Here is a 24,848-nt window from a genome sequence, read left to right on the forward strand (position 1 = left end):
GACCACACAGAGAAGGCCTGCTCAAGGGCAGCTAGGAGAGAAGGCCATGGTGAGGAGTAAAGGAGCACTGGTGGGGAGGGCAGGGCCATGCCCAGGTCCACGTACCTCTTTACAGTATTTGGTGACTGCCACGCCCAAGGGGTGTTCGCTGCTGGCCTCCGCAGTCCCCACCACAGCCAGAACCTTCCTGAGGGGCAGGGTGGCCACATCCCCCAGTAGGAGCACTCGCATGACCCTGGGGACCCCATGGGTAATGGTGCCAGTCTTGTCAAACATCACAGTCTTTATCTGCCAAAAACATCCACAACTCAGTGACCACAATACAGATGGAGGCGCTTCCATAGTCACAGTCCTGATGCAGAACCTCACCCAACCTGCCTCAGACAGGAAACAAGACACCTGCACAGCTTCCTAATGTGATCCTCTGTCGTTGAATCTCAGGGTTCAACAACTCCCACTGCAAAGAAACTGTTTCCCTACATGTCCAGTCAAACCAGCCACACCGAGGCTTGACCGTGACCAGGCAAAGCCAGAAACCTTGGCTGTACAGGAGATGGCACAGCACTGTCCCAATAGTGACACCATCCACAGACTTCCTCACGTCAGGTCAGGAGTCAGGACCCTGAGGGACACCTGCCTCCCTGTCCACTGCCACACGCCGAGCCCAACCACAGCTTCCTCTTGCCTGCCTAAGTGCAAAAGCTACTGGGAACAGAGTCCTCACACTCTGAGTTCAAGAAAGGAAAGGACTATTCTATGGCCATAATGACAAACAAACCCCCGGAGCCAGTTTTAAGTTGGTCACACTTGGTCAATGGCAGTCTGCAGAGTCCCCACACCTCTGGGCTCAGATATGGGCAGCAGCTACAGGTACCTGCTCTTCCATGACCAGGGCCAGCCGAGCCCTAAGCCCTGCTTCTGAAAGTCCAGTAATCCCTGAAGTGTATAATTCGAACCCATTTAAGGCCAGCAGGTTGTTCTTCTCAGACCGTGTCCCACAGCAGGGTTCTATGCAGGGTTCTCCCTTACAATTGTGCAAACAATAATTCAGCTTTTTGTTTCTGATGCTGAGTGGTGGCCTTCCTTCAACACACTTAACTCATCTTCCTCCAGAGATTCTTGCCAGTTTTCAGTGCATCCTTCACTATGCAGCCAGAATGATCTTCCCAACACACGATCCGGTCACATCACGTGGGTATGCCATCCCCACGCGGCTTCTAGGGTAACGTTCACAACTCTTTACTAAATCTTCGGCCTTTGGATTCTGGTCCCTCCCTCAACAGCCTCATCTCTAGTTCCTCTCTCCCAATGATTTTCTTCCAGTTCCTCATTTGCTCATTCAACAGATAACTTCTGAATGCACTCGATGTCTCAGGCTAGATGCTGGGGATACCATGGGGAAGGGAAGTTCCACCTCCACAGGTCCTGTCCACCTGCTGTCCCCATGTTGGAACACTCTTCCCCAGCTCCGCTGTCCAGCTCTCACTCAACAGTAAGGTCTCAGATGAACATTCGCATTCGCTTCCCTGACCACCTGCAGCACCCTTGTCCCTGAGTCCAGCACCCCAAGTCTAGGATTGGCCCCTGTTCAAGTGTCCCCAGGGCATCAAGCACCACTGGTCAATACTCAATATTTCGTAATACTCACTCAGCTTTGCTATTTACTTTTTCACTGTCTGTCTTTCCCCCTAACCTGGTGGGCTCCTTGGCAGCTGGAAACCATGACCATCACCAGAACCCAGTGTGGGGCCCACATGCAGTGAGTGCCCAGCAAATGCTGATTAAATAGGTGCAAGTGTGAAAGGCCAGAGGTAAGTTAGGCAAAAGGAAGACACTTCACAAACACCGTCACTCACTCTTCACTCCCCGGGGTCACAGGACCCACCACTAATCCCACAGATGTCACGGTGGGGCTTTTGTCCTGGAGCCTGGCTACCTGGGTGTGAATCCCAGCTCTGCCTCTGGTTAGCTGCAGGCCTTTGGGCGAGTAACCTAATCTCCTCCTGCTGCAGTTTCCTCATCTGTAAAATGGGAATGATAAGCACCTACCACACAGAGTTGTTAATGCAATTAAATCAAGTAATGTTGATAGTGTTTCATTATATGACTGGTGGCTATTCTGTTGCTACTGTCCTTATTCCTAGTTAGACTTGACTTACTATTCTATGTAATTAACACTGCTGTCTTGAGTGGCTCTCAGGCTTTTCTCTCAATGTGAAATAGTAAACAGATACTACTTTCATCTCTCAGGACGGGGAAAGCCGTGGTACAGGCTGACCTTGTGTGCCATCTCCAGGGGCTTGCCTCCCTTGATGAGGATGCCATTCTGTGCAGCCACCCCGGTGCCCACCATGACGGCCGTGGGTGTGGCCAGCCCCAGGGAGCAGGGGCAGGCAATGCACAGCACCGTGATGGACGTCTGGAATGCAAACCGGATGATCACCTCTGTCTGGGAGATGTGCTTGTTGGGGTTCTGAAAACAGGACAGAGTCAGAGGCAGGTTAAGAGTTCAGTAAGGAAGCTCCCAGAACTCTAATCACATAAGGGCATTTCAGGGGGGCACTGGGCACAGCGTGACAAACTTGGGGTTAGGAAACAGATGGTATTCTGCACTGCTCTGCCATCATAGAGAACACATTACTGCTCTCCACATTCCAGCTATCCAACTTAATCCTACAGGTTTCCCTCAAAGAGGCATTACAGGAGTAGAGTCAAATAAAAGCCCTTGACAGGGGAAAGCAGACTCTGGAGATGGACCACACAGATCCAGATCCTGGTTTCCTCATACACAAAATGGAGATGATAATGCATAGCTCATAAATTGTGGTAAGGATTGAATGAGGCAATACACATATAAACATATACATATACACAGTACATAACACCGGGTATAGGAGCAGCATCTAAGAAACAGTAACTATTATCGTTATTTTTTTCATCATCAGGAAAGCTTAAAAAATGCTATTCTAAGGTGATAATCATATAAATGAGAAAAGATGCAAGAATATTTACCACAGTGTTTTGCTTTTGTAATGACAAAAAATGGAAACAATAGGAGATTGGTTAATTAAATTGTAGGTGTGGTGTATATAATAGGATATGAGGCAACTGTTGGAATGATGATGTGTATCTACATTTACTGATATGGAAAGGTACCAGCAGCACTGCAAAATTAAAAAGCAAGTACAAAATGGCATGTGCTGGATTTATTCATGCAAAAATCTCTGCCTATATCTGAATATAGCATTTCAACAATACTGGAAAGGTATCCACTAATGTGCAAAAACATTACTTCTAGGGATATGATTTGGAGGTATCTTTATTTTCTTCTCTGCATTTTTCACTATTTTTTCTTTGTAACCCCAAACAAAATATGAGTCTACTTTCCAGACACTTGGTATTATTTGTATTCTGAAAGCTTGAATTATCTCGGTTTATTTTTAAAAATGGCTGGTGGCTATGGAGTATAATCAGGAGATACTATGTTCACTTACTTACTGTAAAAAGCACAGTTGTCTAGGGTAAGGCTATGGACCACAACCTCCTTAGCTTCCATCTACATTTTATTATTTCACTCTGAAAGGCAGGATTCTAAAATAAGATATATTACTAAAGGGGTCTTTTAATTTTAATAGAAACAGTTATATTTAGGTAGAGGGATATATTGTTTAAGATTTTTAGAGATAAAGATTATGTAGTCTTTTTTAAAAACACACTAATTCTTGTCAAAATCACACTTGGCATTCTGACAGGACTGGGTGGACTTCTGGAAGTTACCATGAGCCCTTCTCTACAATGACTTTCGTACAGCAGAGAGATGATAGTATCTTAAAGGAACATGCAGTACCTCGTTTGCCAGCATCCTCCCTGATATTGCAGATAAAAACAAAAGAAGCCAAAGTAAGATAGAAAGGCATGGAACAGCAGAAAGCCACAGATTCCAACTTGTTTAGGACTGAGTCTTCCCATGGCCACAAGCCAACGCACTGCTCTCCCAAAAAAGCCGAAATTGTAGGCGGTCAGGTGCCATGGATAGCCACTGGCACATTCTACCAATATATCTGTAAGTTACTTTTTTTTTTTTTTTTTGAAACGGAGTCTGGCTCTGTCGCCCAGGCTGGAGTGCAGTGGCCGGATCTCAGCTCACTGCAAGCTCCGCCTCCCAGGTTTACGCCATTCTCCTGACTCAGCCTCCCGAGTAGCTGGGACTACAGGCGCCCGCCACTGCGCCCGGCTAGTTTTTTGTATTGTTTTAGTAGAGACGGGGTTTCACCGTGTTAGCCAGGATGGTCTCGATCTCCTGACCTCGTGATCCACCATCTCGGCCTCCCAAAGTGCTGGGATTACAGGCTTGAGCCACCGCGCCCGGCTGTAAGTTACTTTTAAGAGCACTGAGTTTCCTTAGATGTCAGAAAGTGTTTAACTTGAACATTTTTCAATTTAAGATGGAAAATTTGAGGGAGAAAATGACATCCTAGTAAATGACATGTGTCCTGAGAATATTTGATATACTTTTAATTATGTGCAGAATTGTTTTTAAAAGAAAAAAATTATCCATTCCATATTTGTACTTTTTGCTGTGTTACCCAGGCTGGAGTGCAGTGGCTATTCACAGGCACCGTCACAGCACACTACAGCCTCAAACTCCTGGACTCAAAGGATCCTCTGCCTTAGCCACCCGAGTAGCTGAGTCTACAGGTGCTTCGCCACACCCAGTTTGGTTTCTTATTCTATGGCTCTATGGTATAACAAGCATTAGACTGGGCTAGGAATAAGTTAAGGTAAAAACATTGTTCCGCTCACGGTGATGTGACCACTCATTGTTCTGCTCATTGTGCCGTTAACAGTACCAAATACTGTTCTAAGTGTGCCATTAGTTTTTTAAGTACTCAGTGCTACTGACATTTGGGGCTAGATAATTCTTTGTCGTAGGGGCCTGTGATGTGCCTTGTAGGATGTTTAGCAGCATCTCCTCAGTCACAAAAACCAAAAATGTCATAGCTCCCAACTGAGAATCACATATGTAATATAGATTTTATTCCTCAAGAAAATACGTTTTTTGAGGGGTGGCCTGTATTTTCCTTTCTTTTTCTGAGGTTTAATAAAATCATATTTCCTAAGACAGTGTTCTTCAACCACTTTTTTAAACTAAAAAATGTATATGCCATTGCCTCACATACAATGTTTAGAAAACATTTACTATAAAAGGCTATTCACGTCTGGGTGCAGTGTCTCACGCCTGAAATCCCAGCACTTTAGGAGGCCGAGACAGGCGGATCACCTGAGGTCAGAAGTTCAAGACCAGCCTGACTAACATGGTGAAACCCCATCTCTACTAAAAATACAAAAATTAGCTGGGCGTGGTGGCGTGTACCTGCAGTCCCAGCTACTCGGGAGGCTGAGACAGGAGAATTGCTTGAACCTGGGAGGCTGAGGTTGCAGTGAGCCGAGATTAAGCCACTGCACTCCAGCCTGGGCAACAGAGGGAGAGTCCATCTCAAAAGAATAAATAAATAAATAAGAAAACATAAAAAGCTATTCACATTACTTGGGAAGCTGGGAGGTCAAAGATGGTACTGGTAAATATATACATCTAAACATATTTTTCTTAAAATGTGTTAAATATTATTATCATGCCATTGACATTTAAAGTGAGCTATGTTCTATGACGTATGCCTCATAAACTCAAAAGGGACCAATAATACATATTGTAAATGCTTCAAGCATTACAACTGAGCACCAATTGATGTCTGTGAAAATCATCTAAGTAGAATGCAAAGGAGAACTTTAATAGAAACCTGCAGAAGGAGAGTGACTGTTTATCCCGCTCTGGCTTAAATTTTGCTGTCAATAAGAGAAGCAAGCAAATAAAATGCAATGAATAATTAAAGCCCAGTGAATCTAAGAGATGAAAGAATAGGATCAGTGTCAGTAAATTATTTAAAACACAACCACCATACAGCCCAAGGCATTCAACTTACAGGAAAGTACTTCTGAACAACACCAAAATCGATAAAACCGATTACAATCCATACCACCAACGTCAAAGTTGACATGATGATGATAAGTGGGACAAAATATCCACTAAACCGGTCAGCCAGTTGCTGAATGGGGGCCTATGAAAAGAAAACACCAAGACTGTGGGAAATTACAACCTATGAAGAAATAAACCACCACAAGCATTGATAAGGACTGGGATAATCTCCCTCATTTAACCACATTTACTAATCAATCTCTACTCAATAAAACTGTCTGTTTTCCCAGAACTCTTGATATAATTTCTAAAATGAGAAAGATGAAGTTAGTTTTAAAAATGTCTTCATTACCTTTGACATCTGAGCCTCTTCCACCAGTTTCACAATCTGAGCCAAAGTGGTGTCATTGCCCACATGGGTGGCTTTAATGAGCACAGAGCCATGTGCATTTATAGACCCCGCAATTACAGTGCTTCCGGGTTTCTTAGTGACTGGCATGGCTTCTCCTAGAAGTAGGAAAGAGACAACCATCATTTGCTCAGCCCCATCCAGCACTCATGTGACCTGAAAGCTGCTATGATATCTGCCTGAGGGAACATAAAACAAGCCGCCTCACCTGTGATGAGGGACTCATCAGCCATGGTATTGCCTTCCAGGACTTTCCCGTCCACTGGGAACTTTCCCCCAGGGACCACCTTGACGATATCGCCCCGCTGCACCAGCTCCATGGGGACTTGCTCCTCCCTGCAACAGACGCCACTCATCACTCATATGGCCACTCATTCGGTCACCAGGTCAGGTTCTAGGCCAGTTGTCACACTAGTTATACTGCGCTTGCTTATACTGAGCAACAGTATTCATTTGATCTGTTCATTTACAGATATTTATCGTGCAGCTGCTGAATGCCAGGCATTGTTCTAGGCACTGGTGACACAGCTGTGAATGGCACAGCAAAGGCCCTACTATCTCATGAAGACAAGTTCTGTGGTGGAAATGGACAACAAGATACAATCAGGCATTAAATATGAATAAGTGCTGTGATGAAAATAAACCAGGATAACGTGACTGGAGGGCTTCTTAGAGTGGCAGAGGGAGGAGGAGACTGGAAGGGCTTCTCTGGGAAGGTAACATTTAAGCTGAGACCTGCAAGCCAAGAAGGTCCAACACACAGGGAAAGGAAGTTCATGGAGAGAAAACAACTGACACAAAGGTTTAAGGCAGGCAGGAAGGGTACGTCTGAGAAACAGCAAGAAAGCAAGCATGGCTGGCAGTAAGTGACGTGCAAGTTGAGGTCAGAGAAGCAGGCAGAGTCCAGATCATGCTGGGTCTCCTGAAGCAGAGCATGGGTTTTCAATGTAAGGCTTTAGCAGGAAAGTGACACAATCTGATTCACATTTAAGTGATCTCTTTGGCTGGTGCATGAGAACGGGCTGTAGGGGTGATCACAGGAGTAAGGGGGAGAGTCAGGCTATTGCAGTAGCCCAAGCAGAAGATGGAAGTAACCTGGATGACAGAGCAAGGAAGAAGAAATACACAGCATATTCTTAGATCATGTGTCAACAAGATGTGAAAATGCACTAAATGTGAGGGTAAAGAAAGGAATCAAAGATGAGCTCCAAATTTTCATTTTTGAGCAACTGGGTGGATAGAGAAACCATTTAATGAGATGGAGATGATTATGGAGAAGCAGCTAAGGGAGGGTGAGGGAAGAGAAGGGGAAGAGATGGAGAGAAATGGTTCATTTTGACATGTCGGGTTTGAGATGCCTATTTGACTTCCACGTAGAAATATCAACCAGGGAGCTGAAAATAAGAGTCGGAAGTGGAAAGAAGAGGTCAGAGGTAGAGAACGAACCTGAGAGCTGTCACATGTAAATGGCATTTAAAGCCATGAAATCACATGAGCGTCCCTAGGAGTGAACGGAGAAACAGAGAAGGGGTCCTAGAATTCATCCCTGAGACACTCCACCATCCAAAGGCTGAGCAGAACCTGAAGGACTGGTCAGTGACACAGGAGGAAAATGAGGATGGGACTGAGGAGGAAGAGGAGGAGGGAGCACCCATCCAACAGCACCAAACGCTGCACAAGTAGTTCCACAGGGGCAAATATACACAAAATTCATCACACTCTACACATAGGGTTTGTATGCTGCAGTGAATGTGAGTTACACATTGAAAAAAGAAAAAAAATCAGACAGACAAGGGGGAAATATTTGTGAGAGACTGAAATGAGGACTGAACACAAGCAATGCTGGATTAGGGTATACAGAAATGATTTGATGGCTGTGGCCAAACCAAGTTCGGAAACTGGTAAAGGCAGAGGCTCAATTAGAATGGGCTGAGAGAGCACGGTGTGAGAAGGCAAAGACAACAGCAAAAGTCCCATTTTTAAAAAAGGCTTGTTGTGAAGGAACAGAAAAACAGAGCACTAGAAGGGAGGGTGGATTAAAGTGGGGATTGTGTCTTGTACATACTGTGCGCTGGTGGGACACATCCTGCAGAGACAGAGATTCTGTGGGCGAGAGAGGAGAAGACGGCAGGAACAGAGACAAAGCCAGAGGGAGGGCACCCATGACCCAGGGCCAGCTTCAGCAGCAGCTCACTAAAAGCATGGCATGGGCCCAACAGAATTAATTGTAGAGGTAACACTGGCTCATGAGCAAATGGTGAACAAGCCAGAAGAGCGTACATGGAAAGCAAGCAGGGCCCTGAGGTTATTTTACACTTTCCTTTCATTCTATGAAGACTACATTTAAACTACCACGGGGACAAAAGCCATCTCATTTACTTGAGAAGGAGAAATAGACATTTACTGTGTGCTAGAAACTGTGCTAGATTTTTACATGTTTTATCTCACTGAATCTTCCCAGAAACATACAAGGTGAGTCTTATTACCCCTATTTGAGCAAAACCTGAAGATGTCCTAGAAAGGCACAAAATTGAACATACATGCCCACTTATTAAAATGTTGCTACATGCAAATATATAAAACTTAGTAACTACCATATGCAGGTAGGTATGTTAAATATTTGCATCAATATTTTCCTTTGTAAAAACTGTTCAGGAACAGTCTCTGTGCTATGAGGATTCAAGGCTTGTCTGGCTACTTCCCAGGATTATGTGAGATGCTTAGTATGGCACCTGTACACAGTAAGTGCCCAGTGAATGCTGGTGATTTTTATTATCTCTTAATTGACATTTTCATATTGATTGGCCTCTTGTGTACCAGGCACCAGAGTAGCCTGGGGTTACAAACAGGACACAGTACAGCCTTCCTCTCAGGAGGTTTATAGCCTCTTAACTAAAAGCAGACACACAGATGGACAATTAAGACACACACAGTAAGTTCAATCATGGCAATCAAAATAAATGGAGCACTGAAAAGGAGACTTTCAAAGACTGAAGTCTTTAGTGCTGGGAGTATACCTTTGTTAATCTGTTTGGTGGCTGAGTGAGCCAGGAGAAGGGAAGGATCTCGACAACCCAAGAATATTCTATGCTTATTTTTAAAGTCCTCCAGGGATGGAGAAGTCCAGGCTCAACAACGCCCTTGAGGCCTCCTCTGTACAAACTGGAGGATTTATCATCCCACAGAGGTCTCCACATGGCCTGAGAAGCCCAAGTCAGGAGGAGGAGCTCCCTGCATTCAATTTAGAAATGAAAGACCCTAAGAACTAAAGGTCAGACCCTCCTCCAGCAGAACCTAATCACTAAGTTTTAAAATGTCCACTTCTGTAAGGAGACTTAAAAGTGGCACAAATGTACAATTGGGTGTCTAAGAAATCTTTAGTAATGGTAATCTCTGTTAAATCTAACTTTGAATTTCTCCTTTGATCTAAATTAACCACATATTTCTAACTTAAGAAGCTTAAGAAGAATAGTCCTTTATGGGAGTTAATGTGGCTCCTTCTGGTGAATCTCAATAGCATTTATTCTTCAGAATCTACTATTCCTCTCCAAGTGCTGAGGGATAGGAGCCCTCTTAATTAAAAGACAGTGGTTTGTTTCACAGCACTTCTTCATCTTTAAGAGTTTCTGACAGCAATCTGTTTACTTCACTTGTCTCCTCTCTTCTACTCCCCTTCCTCATTAAACACAAGTTAAGAAAACAAAGAAAAAACTTACAGCATTATGGTCACTGGTCTACATATGATATGTAATTTGTTTCCCTATCAATTATTAAAAACAAAAAACAAAAAACAAAATTTCAACGTGGGAGATTGGGGATGGGGATGTGCAAGCCTTTTAATATCAAGCACACCCATGTGTGCAATGTTGCTTTAACATCTGACAGCAGTTACATTCCACTAGTGAGTATCTCAGCGCCTGCCGTGTTTACATCCCAGGGCGGCTGAGGCACAGAGTGCTCTGAGAGCACTGAGGAGCCACAGCTGAGTCAGGCCTGGGGAATCAGGAAAGGCTTCTGGAGGATGCAACTTCCATGCTGAGCCCTGAAGGCAAGGAGCCAGGCAAAGGATGAGGAAGAAGGGAGTTCAAGGGGAAGGAAGGATGTGTGCAGAGGTCTGCAGAGAGAGGCAGCCCCTTCCTGGGACCTGCCAGTGGTGCAGGGCAGCTGGAGCACAACGCAGGGGATGGCAAGACAGGCTTGGCTCAATAGGCATGCAGGCAGACGCCAGGCCTCACTGCCACGTTAGGAAGGTGGTGTTGATCCTAAGGACAGCAGGCAGCCGTTGAAGGATTTTCCAATACAGAGTCATATGATCAATTTGTGCTTTCAGAAAGATCACTGGTTTGAATGTGGAAAAATACTGGATGGATACCTGACTGCAAGCAGTATAAGGAGACAGCTGCGGTGCTTTAAGGGCAAGGCCACGGTGGCCTGGACCAGCATGATGCCAGCAGATGACGCCCCTAGAGACAGAGGTGCTAGAACCATGAGAATGGAGTGTAGATGTGTGAATGAGGGCAGGGAGACATTGTAGAGGACACACTGGGAGCTGGCATGAGGGTGCCTTTCCCTGAGACAGAGAGGCACCAAGGAAGGGGAATATTTTTGGGGAAAAAGTGGGGGAAGGTGAAGAAAAATACAGACAGGCCGAGTCTGAGACTTTACCAGCCACCCGAGAGAAACGTTCCCACTGGCAGGTTGTCTCTGGGATCTAGATGTAGGTTTAAGAATGAGCTTTCTACAGCTGTTAACCAAAGACATGGGAGAGTCAGACGTCCCAGTGACGGTGTGTAACACACAAAGACAGAGGCACCACTACCAGAACCCCAAGGACTGTTCACAAGGGATAAGGAGAGAAGAAAGCCCATGGAGACTAAGCAGCAGCAGCAACAAGGGAAGAAACTACAGTGTGCCAGATGGATAGCACCTGGAAACGCTGCCAGCACCCAAGACTTGGAGTAAAGAGAAAGCACAAGTGTCCCCAGCAAAGGGATAGTCAGAGGAAGAGGCCCAAGCCTCAGTGAAAGAAGGCAGTTATGCGAGAAACTCTGGGGGCCTTCAGATGGTGCCATGGACCAAAGGCACAGGCAGAGGCCCAGACGCGGGATGGCCCTGTGGGAGGCAGAGTCACTGGGAGACCAGTGCCCAGTGCACCTCAAAGCACAGAATGGTTGAACTCAGGAAAGGCCTAGACTGCGGCAATCCAGGCAGCAGTGGGTGCAGCCTTGGCCCGGGACAGAGGGGTGCGCCCGGGGTGTGCTGTCAGGAGGCAAGTAGGAATGACCACACCCAAACTGTGAGCCAAAGGCAGACTGAACTCTGGTCTTCTGGCCCCACCTTAATAATGTCCTATCATGTTGCGTGGTAGTAGTCAGGCCATGTGTCCCCAGCCAAAAACATGAATCGGCATTCTTGGAAAAGAACTGAGTTATGACAGGTGCTGCACGCGCTCTGTGGGCACTTCGGCCGGCAGATGCCTTCTCCTCCTGTTCAGATCCCTGGAATAGTTCCAAGCAACTGCAGTCAGTGCCATCAGAGGCGCCTCAAACTGTACCGAAGACCCTAGCAAGGCGAGTCAGAGGAAACGTGAGTCAAAACCAACACAGCTGCCAGCGGCCTGGCTCCCCGTCTAAACGTTTTCACTTCTCAGAAACTTTCATGCAATTAATTTATAAGAGAGAAAAAAAGCAGCCCAGGCATGTGACTGCTGCAGACCCATGGCACACCAGAGCCCGGCATGCCAGGTGCTGTCACACAGGATCCTGTCTGGGGGCAGCACAGCACAGTGGCTGAGGGGGGCTCGGTGCCTCCAGGGGACCAATCCCAGCTCTGTTGCCTGCCTGCCATGGACTCTGGGGATATTACTCCACCTCACTGCACTTGGCTCTTCCTGAGGAAAGCTGCAATGATGACAGTGCTGCCTCACGGAACAGCTATAGAGTGGAACTAGACGATCTGTGGCAAGTGCTGGGGAGTGAGCCTGGAACACCAGAAGGACTCAAATCTCAGTTGCCATTCCTATAACTGCAATGATCATTTAAAAGCCAGCATCCAGAACAAAACCAGTGCCACCGCGCGGCAGCCAGCCTATGCCTCATGAACACTCACGCATCCGTGTGGCCCCAGTCAGTTCCTCTACTCACCTAGGGCGCGCCCAGGGCCAGGTGCACCAGCCCTGCAGACCCCATGGGGAAGCAAGGGGTCTGTCTCAGCCTTCACGCCCAGGGCTCCAGGACACAGCTAGGACAGGCGGGCTCCAGCAACAGTGTGATACATGGACAAGGGCATGCAGGGGAGGGGCAAGGCACGATGCCTCTGACAATGGGAGTGGTTAGAGTCCGCATGACATCGGAGGATAAGAATCAGAAACACCAAAAACCACTGAGAAAACCAACAGATTAAGATTCCCTGGTAGAGGCATAGGAGGAGACACCTCTCCCACCAACGGGGCAGGAGTGGGAGGTGCCACGGAGGACGCTAGCTGTGTAGGCTGAGGGACAGGCAACTGGAGGGTTTCCATCTGAACGCTTCTCCTTCCAGCAGTCCGAAGCGAGACCATAGGCTAATAGAAAATGTGGTGGGGCCAGGGAGAGATTTTAGGAATATGAAGGAGGGCTGAAATAACCATTGCCTAGAATATAAAAAAGAAGCTAACCCCAAGAAGCCTTAATTAGCAAAAATTTCCATATTATTAAATATGCATTAAGAGTTAGTGTGTATAAAGGTTAAGAAAATGGACTCTGGATCCACCAGCCTGGGTTACATCTCAATTCCATTAATGAATACCTGTGTGACCTTGGGCCAGTTGCTTAGCCTCTCTGAACCTCAGTTTCCTCATCTGTAAATTAAGAGTATTAATAGTACCTTCCTCAGAAAGTTTCCATCTTTGATTAGATTAAATACAAACAGATTAGTCTAGCAAACAACAAATGCAACAAGAGTTTCCAGGAATAATAATTATTATTATTTTTAATATCACGCAACCTTATGAGGAAGATAAATTTCTCCTTCAATTTTTATTCTTTAGCAAGTTGAAGTCCTTATCTCTCCGTCTGTCTGAATCTGTATCTTACTAGGAAGGCCTAGTTCATACTCTATGTTCTCTGTGAAGTTTCCCTTGACCACCACTAGCCTTCCTCTTAATTACTGGAATACTAATCATCTACACCTCCCATGTGCCATTTGACACACACACACCACCTACAAATCTTGCTTTATAGTTCAATGCTTTGCTTTTGTAACTGGATTGAGAGGGGGGATCTTACTGTGTCTCTGCCCACACTGACAAGGTCTACTGCAATGTCAATACAACATGGGCATCTGACGCAGCTCACACAGGTTGATAGATACCAACCCCAAAGACATTTGATAACCATAACCCACCTGATGATTAAATTGTCCTCACCAAGGGTCACAACGGTGGCTTCTGTGGCTTGGAGAGACATGAGTTTGGCCAGGGCTTCTGAGGTTTTGCTCTAGGAAATAACCAGAATGTGAAATGAGAGCTATTGAAAGCAGACCTGTCCAAACGCAGCCTGAGAGTCACAAGCGTGGTGTTAGAGACAGCTGGTGTGAGAGAAACAGTCGCATGGCACAATAAAAGGTTCTGCAGGTGGGCGTTACTTGCTATCCACCACACATGGCCACATGTGTCACTTTCACACTGATGTACAGTGCCTGTGCCACCAACGTCTGGGAATTACATTTCAGCTTGGAAACAAACAGTCTTCCCACTGATCCTTTTTTTTGCGGTTCAATCTAATTTCTTTTAGGGCCTGAGTTCCATTCTCTTATAAGATACGTTTCAGTGTTGGGGACAATGGAGGGTGTTAAAAATGGCATGACCTTGAGGAGGATATAGGGATTTCTAGACCAACTATATACTCAGTTTTGCACTAAGAGACAATATAGGCTCTGACCTGAAGGTCAGGGTTCTTTAGTTTACACAATACACCTGAACGATGGTTTTAATAATTAACCAGATTAGCTGGGATTTCAGAAGTAGTGACCAATTTGGAGATTAGTGACTAGAGCACCTTAATTATATGGAGGTTTCTTGTTTCTTTAAGTATGTCTCTATGCTGTGTATAATTAGTAATTCTAAACATGGTGTTCAGAGGAAGTGAGATTTGTTTACTGAAGGGGCAGCTCTTTTCTGAACCCGAAGCTGCTGTTACCTTTGCCAAGTGTTCCAGCCACCGCCCCAGGGCAATGAACACGAAGAGCATGGGGGGCGTGTCGAAGAATGTCACAGGGCTCCTCTCTGCCTTCTCGGCCACAGCAACCACCAGGATGACCAGAGAATAGACGTAAGCAATGCTCGTGGCCAGGACAATGAGCACGTCCATGTTGGCTGACCTGTGTCTCAGAGATTTGTAGGCCTGAACGTAGAAGTACCACCCGCCGAGGACCTGAAAGACGAGGACAGTGAAGGCTGCCAGCACGTAGGGAGGAGAGTTCAAGGAGCAACACAGGGCCGAGTGCCCTTGGGATGGCAAAGCCTCTAGCTTTGTGCACAGTCTTGACATTACTTCTTCCTCTGTGATGTGCGTTTATGAAATATACTTTCCCATTCAGAGGACTACTGTCCACAGGAATGGGATGACCAAGAGCATGTGAGACCCTGAAAGCCCAGTGCATACGACACAAATGTCTGCTAATAAGAGAATGGTGAAACATTAGGGGGAAAAATCACGACTCATTTATACCGTACACAGTACAAGGCATTCCACTCCCTAAAGAGAATGAGCTCTATCTATAAGCCACTGGCATAAAAGATGTCTAATACATGGTTAAGTGAAAAAGCCAGTTGCACATCAGTCTATCTCATATGATCCCATTTCAGTTAAAAAAGTCTGTATCTGTATTATGTGAACATACACATACACACAAGTGTGCATTTTCTCAATATAAAGATTTGGAGAGATTCATGCCCAAATGCCCAACTATTAATATTACCATAGCAACACTGGGGAATGAGATTGGGCAGGAGGCAGAATGTGATTAGTGAAAAGGCATCTTCCCCTTTTCTTCTAATACTTCAGTATGGTTTGACTTGTTAATAATAGTGTACATTACACTTATAATCAAACAAAATATAGAAAACCACAAATTCAGGTGGGGGGCAGTGGCTCACACCTGTCATCTCAGTGATTTGGGAGACTGAGGATGGAGGACTGCTGGAGGCCAGGAGTTTGAGACCAACCTGAGCACATAGCAACACCCTGTCTAGCCAGGCATGGTGGCAGGTGCCTGTGGTCCTAGCTACTCAGGAGGCTGAGGTGGGAGGATTGCTTGAGCCCAGAAATTCAAGACTACAGTGAGCAACGATCATATCACTGAACTCACACCACAGCCTGGGTGACAGGGTGAGATCCCGTCTCGGAAAAAAAAAAAAAAAAAATCCAGCCTACCAATGCTTGCCCCCAAATAGCCCCTGAACATTCCAATATTAGGACAGGGATTTAGTTTTATATTCCAAAACATATGCATAGAGGCACACTTCCCACCAGACGCACAGCTAGTTCCTTAATATCACCACCAAAGCAGACGTTTCATATCTTTCTCTTTAAATTATAACTTCGACCGGGCGCGGTGGCTCAAGCCTGTAATCCCAGCACTTTGGGAGGCCGAGACGGGCGGATCACGAGGTCAGGAGATCGAGACCATCCTGGCTAACACAGTGAAACCCCGTCTCTACTAAAAAATACAAAAAACTAGCCGGGCGTGGTGGCGGCGCCTGTAGTTCCAGCTACTCGGGAGGCTGAGGCAGGAGAATGGCGTAAACCCGGGAGGCGGAGCTTGCAGTGAGCTGAGATCCGGCCACTGCACTCCAGCCCGGGTGACAGAGCGAGACTCTGTCTCAAAAAAAAAAAAAAAAAAATTATAACTTCCTCAAAGATTAAGGACCATGTCTCCACCTTTTAAGATAGAACACTCAAGAGCAGCATGGGCTCAAGGGTGATCCAGTTGTTGCTTCCAACGATGAATGTAAATTAACCTAAACAATATGTAAATTGGAGACAGAGTTCACCACACCTTGCAGCAAGGAGGTTGCTATTCCAGGGACAGTCCTGATTACTTGAAATCAACTGAAACTGACAGTGAAACCAGGCCCTTACTAGTCCCCCACATTGGAGGGTCCCCAAGCCCCACCTACTAGTCATAAGAGAGAAAAAAAGCAGCAACTGCCTGGGTGGGGCATCAAAGCTGCAATAAAGTGCCATTTAAACAAGCTAAAGGGCTATGTTTGCGCTTAGCAGGCAGAACATCTGAGGGCCACACACAGCATGGAGGGGAGGGGTCTGCCCACCTAATACATACCTGGACAAAGGTGCACAAGATAAAGAAGATGAGATTTAGAATGGACAGTCCTGGAATGAGGTTGTGGTCCAGGACCATAGACTGGTGGGGCTGGTTGTTGGGTATCAGCATATAGATCATTAAGGCCATGACAGGGATGCCAAACACCAGGCTGCACAGGAAAGACTTCTTCCACCTGGAAAGCAAATGCAACAACACAGATATATCAGATGCTGCTTGTCACCTGGGTTACAAGCCACTCCCCTCCTGAGGACTCAGTTTAAGACCTGCCTTTGTCACATGCCTGGAACAGACCAAGGGTTAAAATGAAAGTAAGACCCTCTCTTTCTGACACTGGCCATCTGAGGGAGCATCTAGAGGTCTAAACATCACTACAAGGAGGTTCCAGAGATGTTGAGGCCCAGCCCCCACCTTCACATACTGTGGTTACCTTCCATTTATGGGTGAGACAACTGAGGCCCCAAAGCTGAGAATAGCCCCAAAGAGGACTACCATCCTCGGCCTATGGTTGCCTTAGCTCTCTTTTCAAAACGCAATCTTATACAGACTCCCAAAGAAAAAACAGATAAAAGCAGTATTTTATTGATATAAACTTATACATTCAATTTTTAAACAATTATTTAAAATAGAGTCCATGAGAACAGTGACCACTGGCTGTCTCAACGAACACCATAGTTTGGAATCAGGGGTCATGGCCAACAGCTGTGGTCTCATGTTAGCTGCAGCATCCATGAAATTCCAACTGAGTGGTTGTGGAACCTCAAATGCACCTAAAACATGACATGAAAACCACCGGCCTATGAGGCTGAAGTCTTAGGCTGTTAGACTGCTACTCAAGAACCAGACCACCAACTGGCTGTCCAGATGCCTCTCCTGTCAGCTCCTCCTGTGCCCCGGGCATGCCTACTGAACCAAGCCACAGCAGTCCCCGAGGGTACCCCCGACCAATTCCTTCAATCAAGCAAACTTCCACTCATTCTTTGAGGCTCAGATCTTATGTCCCCTGCTTGGAGTTTTCCTAGACCTTCCAGAATCTGCCAGAGCCATTGATTTCATTACTCACTCACTCTTTCTCAGCCAGACTACGGGCTCCTCCAAGACAGGGAAGATATTTATCCCCGCACCTAGCACATTGCCCTGAACACAGCAGCAGCCTTTATGGTGCTGAATGAGTAAGTGGCCATCTGAAACAATGAATGATCTCAGGTCTCCCGCTCCTGGGCCATTTTCTTTCCACTCAGTCATTATGCCTGTCCTCAAATTCTAGTTCTAGAACCCATGCAAATAAAGTTTGAAAACAATACCAAAGGAAAAAAATCTACACTCTCTCCCTCCCTCCCAACTTAAGTGCTGTCCAATCTGTTAGCCAAAGGTAGTTAAATTGAAATTCCTTAAAAATTAAAAATTAATTTCCATAGTCACACTAGCTGCATTTGCTACATGTGATTAGCGGCTATCACACTGGGCAGTGCAGACACAGAACACTGCCATCATTCCAGAACTTCTTTCAGACAGCACTGTTTTAGAGGGTTCATATTACAAGGGTAAAAGCAGCTAATCCAGGAGGAAGGCACCATGGGAAGACAGGACCAGCAGGCAGAGTTGGGCCCAGGTAGAAGAAGGCACTTAGATGAGAGCTAGAGTTTATATTTTGTGTTCTACCTACTGCTTTATTTCCATCTTGTGGTCCAAGTGATGAGCGTTGGGGATTCTCTGGGCCAGGGAAGCATGAAAGCCAATTTCCTTGTCATTAAAAAGAGAGGGGTGGGGGAAAAGGAGGAAGGTACTTGGTTAAAACATGCATTGGTAGAAAGCACTTTTCAGCTTTGGAAATTAGAAAGTTAATCTAAAAGTGCCTCAGAAGACTTTGTGGGCTTTCTGCTCACAATTTCTTTACCCTTAGCCCTACAAACCCTGTGCAGAAGTTTAGCACTTCTGGGAAGACAGCTTCCCCCGACCCCAAAGCTGAGCAGTGCTGACTTATAATTTATACTCAGCATTTCTGAGTGAAGGAATCCCAAATACCTAATGGCCAGAAACCTTCAATCCATGTATGAGGAAACAGAAGGTTGGAGAGGATAAATACCTTGCCCAAAACCCCAGCCTTCTCAGAAGAGCTGGACCCAGAGCTCCAGCCTCCAGCTTCCAGTCCAGGCTTCTTGCCACTGTGGCAGAACTTGGCTCCTTCAGCAACTGGAAGCACAGCTTCCGCTGTGCCCCAACAGAGTCTACACCGCAATCTTGTGCTTTGCTCACAGTTAAACTCGAGCGCTTTGTTACCACGTTCATCTGACCACTGTATCTCTGATACTCTTTATGAATAACACACAGGAAAAACTGCCAGGAATGCTCTTGTCTGGTAGCACAATTAAGAGAAGGGCCCCAGAACTCTGGTGCTGTGACTTTTACACAAAAATTAAAAGTTGGGGTGGGAGAAAGAGCAGCTGAGACTGTCTAAAGACAAATCCTTTTACAACTAATACCAGCCTAATTATATTAGGAAAAAAATGGCCCAGAGATGCAAGAATGGAGAACAGACATTAGCAATATTCCCCAAATAAGGTCAGCATGGATGCTGCACTACACTTAGCAGGTTGGGTAGGGTCGAAGCAAGTGAGATATCAGAAATCAGAAAGGGTTGGCCAGGCGTGGTGGCTCATACCTGTAATCCCAGCATTTTGGGAGGCCAAAGCAGGTGGATCACCTGAGGTCAGGAGTTTGAGACCAGCCTGACAAACATGGCGAAACCTCGTCTCCACTAAAAATACAAAAATTAGCTGGGTGTGGTGGTGCATACCTGTAATCCCAGCTACTTGGGAGGCTGAGGCAGGAGAATCACTTGAACCCGGGAGTCAGAGCTTGCAGTGAGCTGAGACTGTGCCACTGCACTCCAGCCTGAGCAACAAGAGCAAAATTCTATCTCAAAAAAAAAAGAAAAGAAAAAAATCAGAAACGGTGACAAAGCAATGTTCAAAGGCACCACGTGGGACTCTCCTTGCTGTTGACTGCATCAGTCTGATGTCTGAGCCTCATCAATGCCATATCACTACTGTTCTTTAAGATTTGTGGTGTACTAGACTCACAAAGGCCACTGAGCTCGAAAGCACAAGACCTGGGTTTGAGCACCAGTTCTGCTGTCCATGAGCTGGATACTGTGAGTAAAGTTACTTAACCTCTCTGAGCATCTTTCCTCAGCTGATAAAAAAGCTGTGTTGTCTGCCTTCAAGGGTGGAGCCCTGGACCATCAGCAGCAGGATCATTTCCACGTCAAAAAGCTCTCCCGGGGCTGGGCACAGTGGCTCACATCTGTAATCCCACCACTTTGGGAGGCCAAGGCTGGTGAATTACCTGACATCAGGAGTTGTAGACCAGCCTGGAAAACATGGTGAAACCCCGTCTCTACTAAAAATACAAAAATTAGCCAGGCATGGTGGCAGGCACCTGTAATCCCAGCTACCTGGGGGACCGAGGCAGGAGAATCACTTGAACCCGGGAGGCGAAGGTTGCAGCGAGGCAAGATCGCACCATCGCACTCCATCCTGGGGGACAAGAGCAAGACCTTGTCTCAAAAAAAAAAAAAAACCAAACCAAAACAAAAACTCTCCCAGGCCGGGCACAGTGGCTCACGCCTGTAATCCCAGAACTTTGGGAGACTAAGGCAGGCAGATCACCTGAGGTCAGGAGTTTGAGACCAGCCTGGCCAACATGGTGAAACCCCATCTCTAGTAAAAATACAAAAATTAGCCAGGCATGACGGCACACGCCTGTAGTCCCAGCTACTTGGGAGGCTGAGGTAGGAGAATTGCTTGAACCTGGGAGGCAGAGGTTGCAGTGAGCCGAAATCATGCCACTGCACTCCAGCCTGGACAACAGAGGGAGACTATCGCAGGAAAAAAAAAAAAAAAACCTCTCCCAGGCCATATAACAGACAGCATCTCTCTGTAAACACACACACACACACACACACACACACACAGAAGAGAAAATTCAGGATACTACATTAATCCTGCTATAATAGGTTTCATTTCATAGGCAATTTTATAACATGTAGTTCCCACTAAACTTAATTTATCCTTACTAGCTGTTACAATTTAGTCTTGTTCAGTTTTGACGGCCTTAACCCATTCAGATCACCACTGATGCTCATTCTCTTATAGTCTAGTATTGTATAAACTGTAAAAAGGAAATGGCATGTCTATGGACAAACTGGGAAGGGAGTAAGAGGCAGGGCATGCATGAAAATTCTCACTGATTTTCCAAAGCAGAAGCGGCCAAGCTCTCCACCACAAGACTGGCCAACTGGCCTGGCACAGTGGCAAAATGTGGTATCATTTTTCCCAAGGCCAACATTCCTTTGCTCTACAGATACTTGGTTTGGGCACAGATCACATTTAAAAATTACAATTAGGCACTTTAACCCTATGTACAGAGTATCTTGACAATATTGATATTTCTTAGGGAATATTTAAAATTAAAACAATAATAATAATGTCTTTTCCTCATCTTTCTCTTACCCATTCACTGATACCCTCTCTCAGATTATTTACTATTTACTTACCTTCCGTTTATTTTAAAATGCCTGAGCTTATTTCCATGGGAAAAGTCAAAGAATTTTAGGTTATTTTCATTTTTTCTCAGCTATATTTTCTCATTTCTCTTCACTGATTATATATTGCTGTTTTTAAAAAGGTGAGTACAATTTTTTATTGAATGACTTACCTCAATAATTTTGATAATATCCCGTGGACCGATAATTTCCGGGTCAAACTTAACAAGGGCTTTGCTGGTGGCAAGGGCAACGGAGGCATAAGTGATGCCATTCGTCCTCGTGAGTTTGGACTCTATGTTGTGGACACAGGACGCGCAGGTCATCCCTGTGATCTGCAACAAAGGATGGCAAGAATCCCACAGACCCAGGATCAAGGTGGCCTGTGAAAGACAGTCTGGGGAGTCTGGGTAACAGGCAGCTATGAGCCTTTCCCTCCTCAGCACTGCTCTCGAGACCCTGGACTATACCTCCAAACACCGCGTGTGAGATTCTCAACGTTCCTCCAGCGGCTTCAGGGACTAAACAGTAGCTCTTTCCCAAAACAGGCACAGAAGACAGCCAATCACGAAGCAGATGGCAACAGACCAAGGCTTGACTTCCGGCTCTGATACGGATGGGTTTTTATAAGCCCCTCTCCACTGTCTGTTACCTCACTGCAAAGCCGGGATACTAATGCCTGTATGGGGAAGTGAACTTCTGTGAAACTCGCTGCACTCCTGAAATACTCTCGGTAATCCCAAGTGTTGCTGGCATGTGGTCTGCAGCTACTGCTACCATCTTCCCTATTTTAGAGCTCTGCTGGCTCCAAGGGTGATGATGTTAATACCTCTTATTAATAGGAGAAAAGTGGCTGATGCAGGAGATGTAATCAAAGGTGGTCCCAAGGTACAAACAGGGTGTTGACAGGTGAAGGGAAGGATGCTACCAGAAGGAGAAGCTCGAAAAAGACAAAAGGCAGGATAGCATGAGGTGTTCAGGCAAACATCAAAAGCCAGGCTTATCTGGGCACAGGATGCCCAAGGGAGAGGATGGAAGGCTGCAGGGCTGGCTGGGTCCACAGCCTGAAGGCTTTTGAGCAGCCAGCTGAAGTGTTGCTAAGCTAGCACCTGATGTGAAGTCACTGAGGGGTAATGAGCACTGGAATGACGTGACTGGAGCTGCATGCTGAAATTCACATCAGTGATCCCAGAATACAGAGCCAAGGGTCCCGTCTGGAATTAGGGAGGAGGAAGAGGGGAGCTCATCTGTAATCAGAATGCATTCAACTTGGCCCAAGACCCAAGGTAAAAATGGGAATGCAAGGACCACTGGGCAAACTTAGGAGCTTACCTGTTGGCAGGTGACTGCCAACAGAATTTTAAAAATCAAGTCTCCAAATATTTCTATGGTACTTCTCTGCTCTCTGCTTGTTTTTATAACAACAATAATAAGAAGTAGCATTTATTGTGCACTTGCAAAGTGACTGGTGCTGTCCTAGGCCTTGTGCTGCTCACACCAAAACTAAGAGGTAGGTCTCAAAACCACAGTACTGAGAGGTTTAGGAACTTGTCCAAAGTCACACAACCAGTGACAGGTAGAGCTGAAGCACGTCCCCAAATGGGCTGGCTCCAGAATCTGCTTCAAGTCACTGCCATCTGCAGCATGAGACGAATCTTCTCAGACCAGGTTCGGAAGTACCCCTGCAGCGACAGGGCCAAAACCCAAACCCAGTTTTTAAAGCCTACACTGCTTGTGCCATACCATGCTGTGCGTCCTGACATGGGAAACGGAAGTCTTAAGTGTGACGTGCTATTCCTGGGATATATATTAGGCAAATATGAAGCAAATAGACAATTCACTCTTCTGAGGATCAGTGGTCAGCATTTCCTAGAAGACCAGTTAAATACAGAAGTTAACATAAAATCTGAATATGTGATGACAATGTAACTATTAATACAGCATGGTTTTTTTTAAAAAAGAACACTGCAATAAAAAAAACACTGTTTAAAAGAAATGTGCACCTTTTCCAATAATCCTCTTGCTTTAGATTTTCCACATAGAAGTCTGAGCAGGCAGAGATGTCCCCATGCAGATCCCAAGGTTTGCAGCAGATACCCTGCCCCTCTTGTTGGGCACCTCTTGTGGGGCTGACCAAAGCTGTGATGCAGCAAGTATTAGCTGTGCCCTCCAGACACAGAGAGGCCCTACCAGAGCGACGGGTTTGCTCCACAAAGAACATGGCTGCTCAGGAGCTCATGGGCCTCTGTGTCCTCAATGCTTTCCCCTCAAACATCCAGTTACCACTTATGACTGACAAAACACGAAGGAAGTAGAAACCCTCTGATGACCTGGGTAAAGCAGCGTCGTCCAATTCTCTGTGAGTTATTCTAAGTCTCCCTCTGCTTACACAAAAAGAGCTATACAAAAAGTACAGAAGTGCTTTCAAACATAGCATGTTCTATGCATCAGAGACACCCATTGTTTCCGATAATGTGTTAGCATGTAGACAGATAGGAAACAATACCTCCCCACCCCAAACACTGGCAACAATCACCACCTGGAACATTCCCCTCAGACTGAGTGTTGTGGAGCACTTTGGCCCTCTAGACACCCATGCACCTATCATAAGTCCTTTTCTCTTAGAACAGCACTTGCTACCACATGGACTTCCCTCTACTGCCTTGAGATAGTTGCAGGCATGCTAGTTTCTTTTTAGGCTTGAAGGACTGTGTTCATGTTCAACTCCCCCTAACCACCCAGCTCAGGGCAGTCCACCGTCTTTAATTCCTCTTTCTTCTATACTCCTGCAGCTCATCATCTCTTCCTCCTAACACCCCGAATACTCTCAGTGGGATCCTTCCCATGACTGTTTAACGTAACTGACCTTTCTCAAAACGAACAAGTCATTGTTGTCGGCTTCAAAGGAAGGTGAAACAAACAAAATACCCAACAACAACAAACCAGACATGTCCAAGATGGGGAAATTTACTAATCACAAAGATGGATGCTGTCCAAAATGCAAATTGTCAGAAGAAGCCTGTAACCCCGAAATGCACCCACCGTACTTACTGTCAGCTCAATGTTGCCATCGGAGCCTGCGGAGTCCTCCATGACTGCTGCCTCAAAGCCCAGTTCCTGGATTAACTGAGCTATCTCAAGCGGCTGAATGACCTCCGGGTCATATTTGACCTCTGCCTTTCCTGCCATCAAGGCAACCAACACGGAGAGAACACCTGGAACCATCAGGTCATGGCTGTAACACTCTGGGTGGGCAGGACCTCCAGGGTGACACAGTCAACATAACCGAACAAAGAAACACATCTTCCCAGAATCCTCTAGAACAGCAGTTTTCAAACACGGCTGCACATGAGGATTGCTTGGAGAGCCTTTAACAATCACGATGTCTGATCTCTAACCCAGACCAACCTAATCAGAGTCTCTCGGGGTAGGTGGCAGGCATCTTTCTTTCTTTCTTTTTTTTTTTGAGATGGAGTCTCATTCTGTCACCCAGGCTGGAGTGCAGTGGCATGATCTCAGTTCACTGCAACCTCTATCTCCAGGGTTCAAGCGATTCTCCTGCCTCAGCCTTCTGAGTAGTTGGGATTACAGGCATG

The 24,848-nt window shown here is 46.0% G+C and overlaps 1 protein-coding gene across 6 annotated transcripts in view; it reads right to left on the reverse strand.

Annotated features, from left to right (window-relative positions):
- The window catches only part of ATP7B (ATPase copper transporting beta), an 81,492-nt gene that overhangs the window by 11,270 nt on the left and 45,374 nt on the right, over positions 1-24,848 (reverse strand). For 5 of the 6 annotated variants that reach the window (XR_005236456.2, XM_037986661.2, XM_037986660.2 and 2 more), the window contains 11 exons: positions 24,304-24,467; positions 21,426-21,587; positions 18,373-18,449; positions 16,707-16,881; positions 14,561-14,794; positions 13,767-13,858; positions 6,592-6,719; positions 6,327-6,481; positions 5,982-6,116; positions 2,279-2,473; positions 106-288 (listed from right to left, as the gene is read on the reverse strand). Coding sequence is in view for 5 of the 6 variants with exons in the window: in XM_037986661.2 (XP_037842589.2) it covers positions 106-288; positions 2,279-2,473; positions 5,982-6,116; positions 6,327-6,481; positions 6,592-6,719; positions 13,767-13,858; positions 14,561-14,794; positions 16,707-16,881; positions 18,373-18,449; positions 21,426-21,587; positions 24,304-24,467 (1,700 nt within the window). In the remaining variant the exon portion in view is untranslated. The remainder of the gene's footprint in view (positions 1-105; positions 289-2,278; positions 2,474-5,981; positions 6,117-6,326; positions 6,482-6,591; positions 6,720-13,766; positions 13,859-14,560; positions 14,795-16,706; positions 16,882-18,372; positions 18,450-21,425; positions 21,588-24,303; positions 24,468-24,848) is intronic. The other variant, XM_037986662.2, reaches the window with a different exon arrangement.

This window comes from Chlorocebus sabaeus, chromosome 3, assembly GCF_047675955.1.
Source record: "Chlorocebus sabaeus isolate Y175 chromosome 3, mChlSab1.0.hap1, whole genome shotgun sequence".
NCBI lineage: Eukaryota > Metazoa > Chordata > Mammalia > Primates > Cercopithecidae > Chlorocebus > Chlorocebus sabaeus.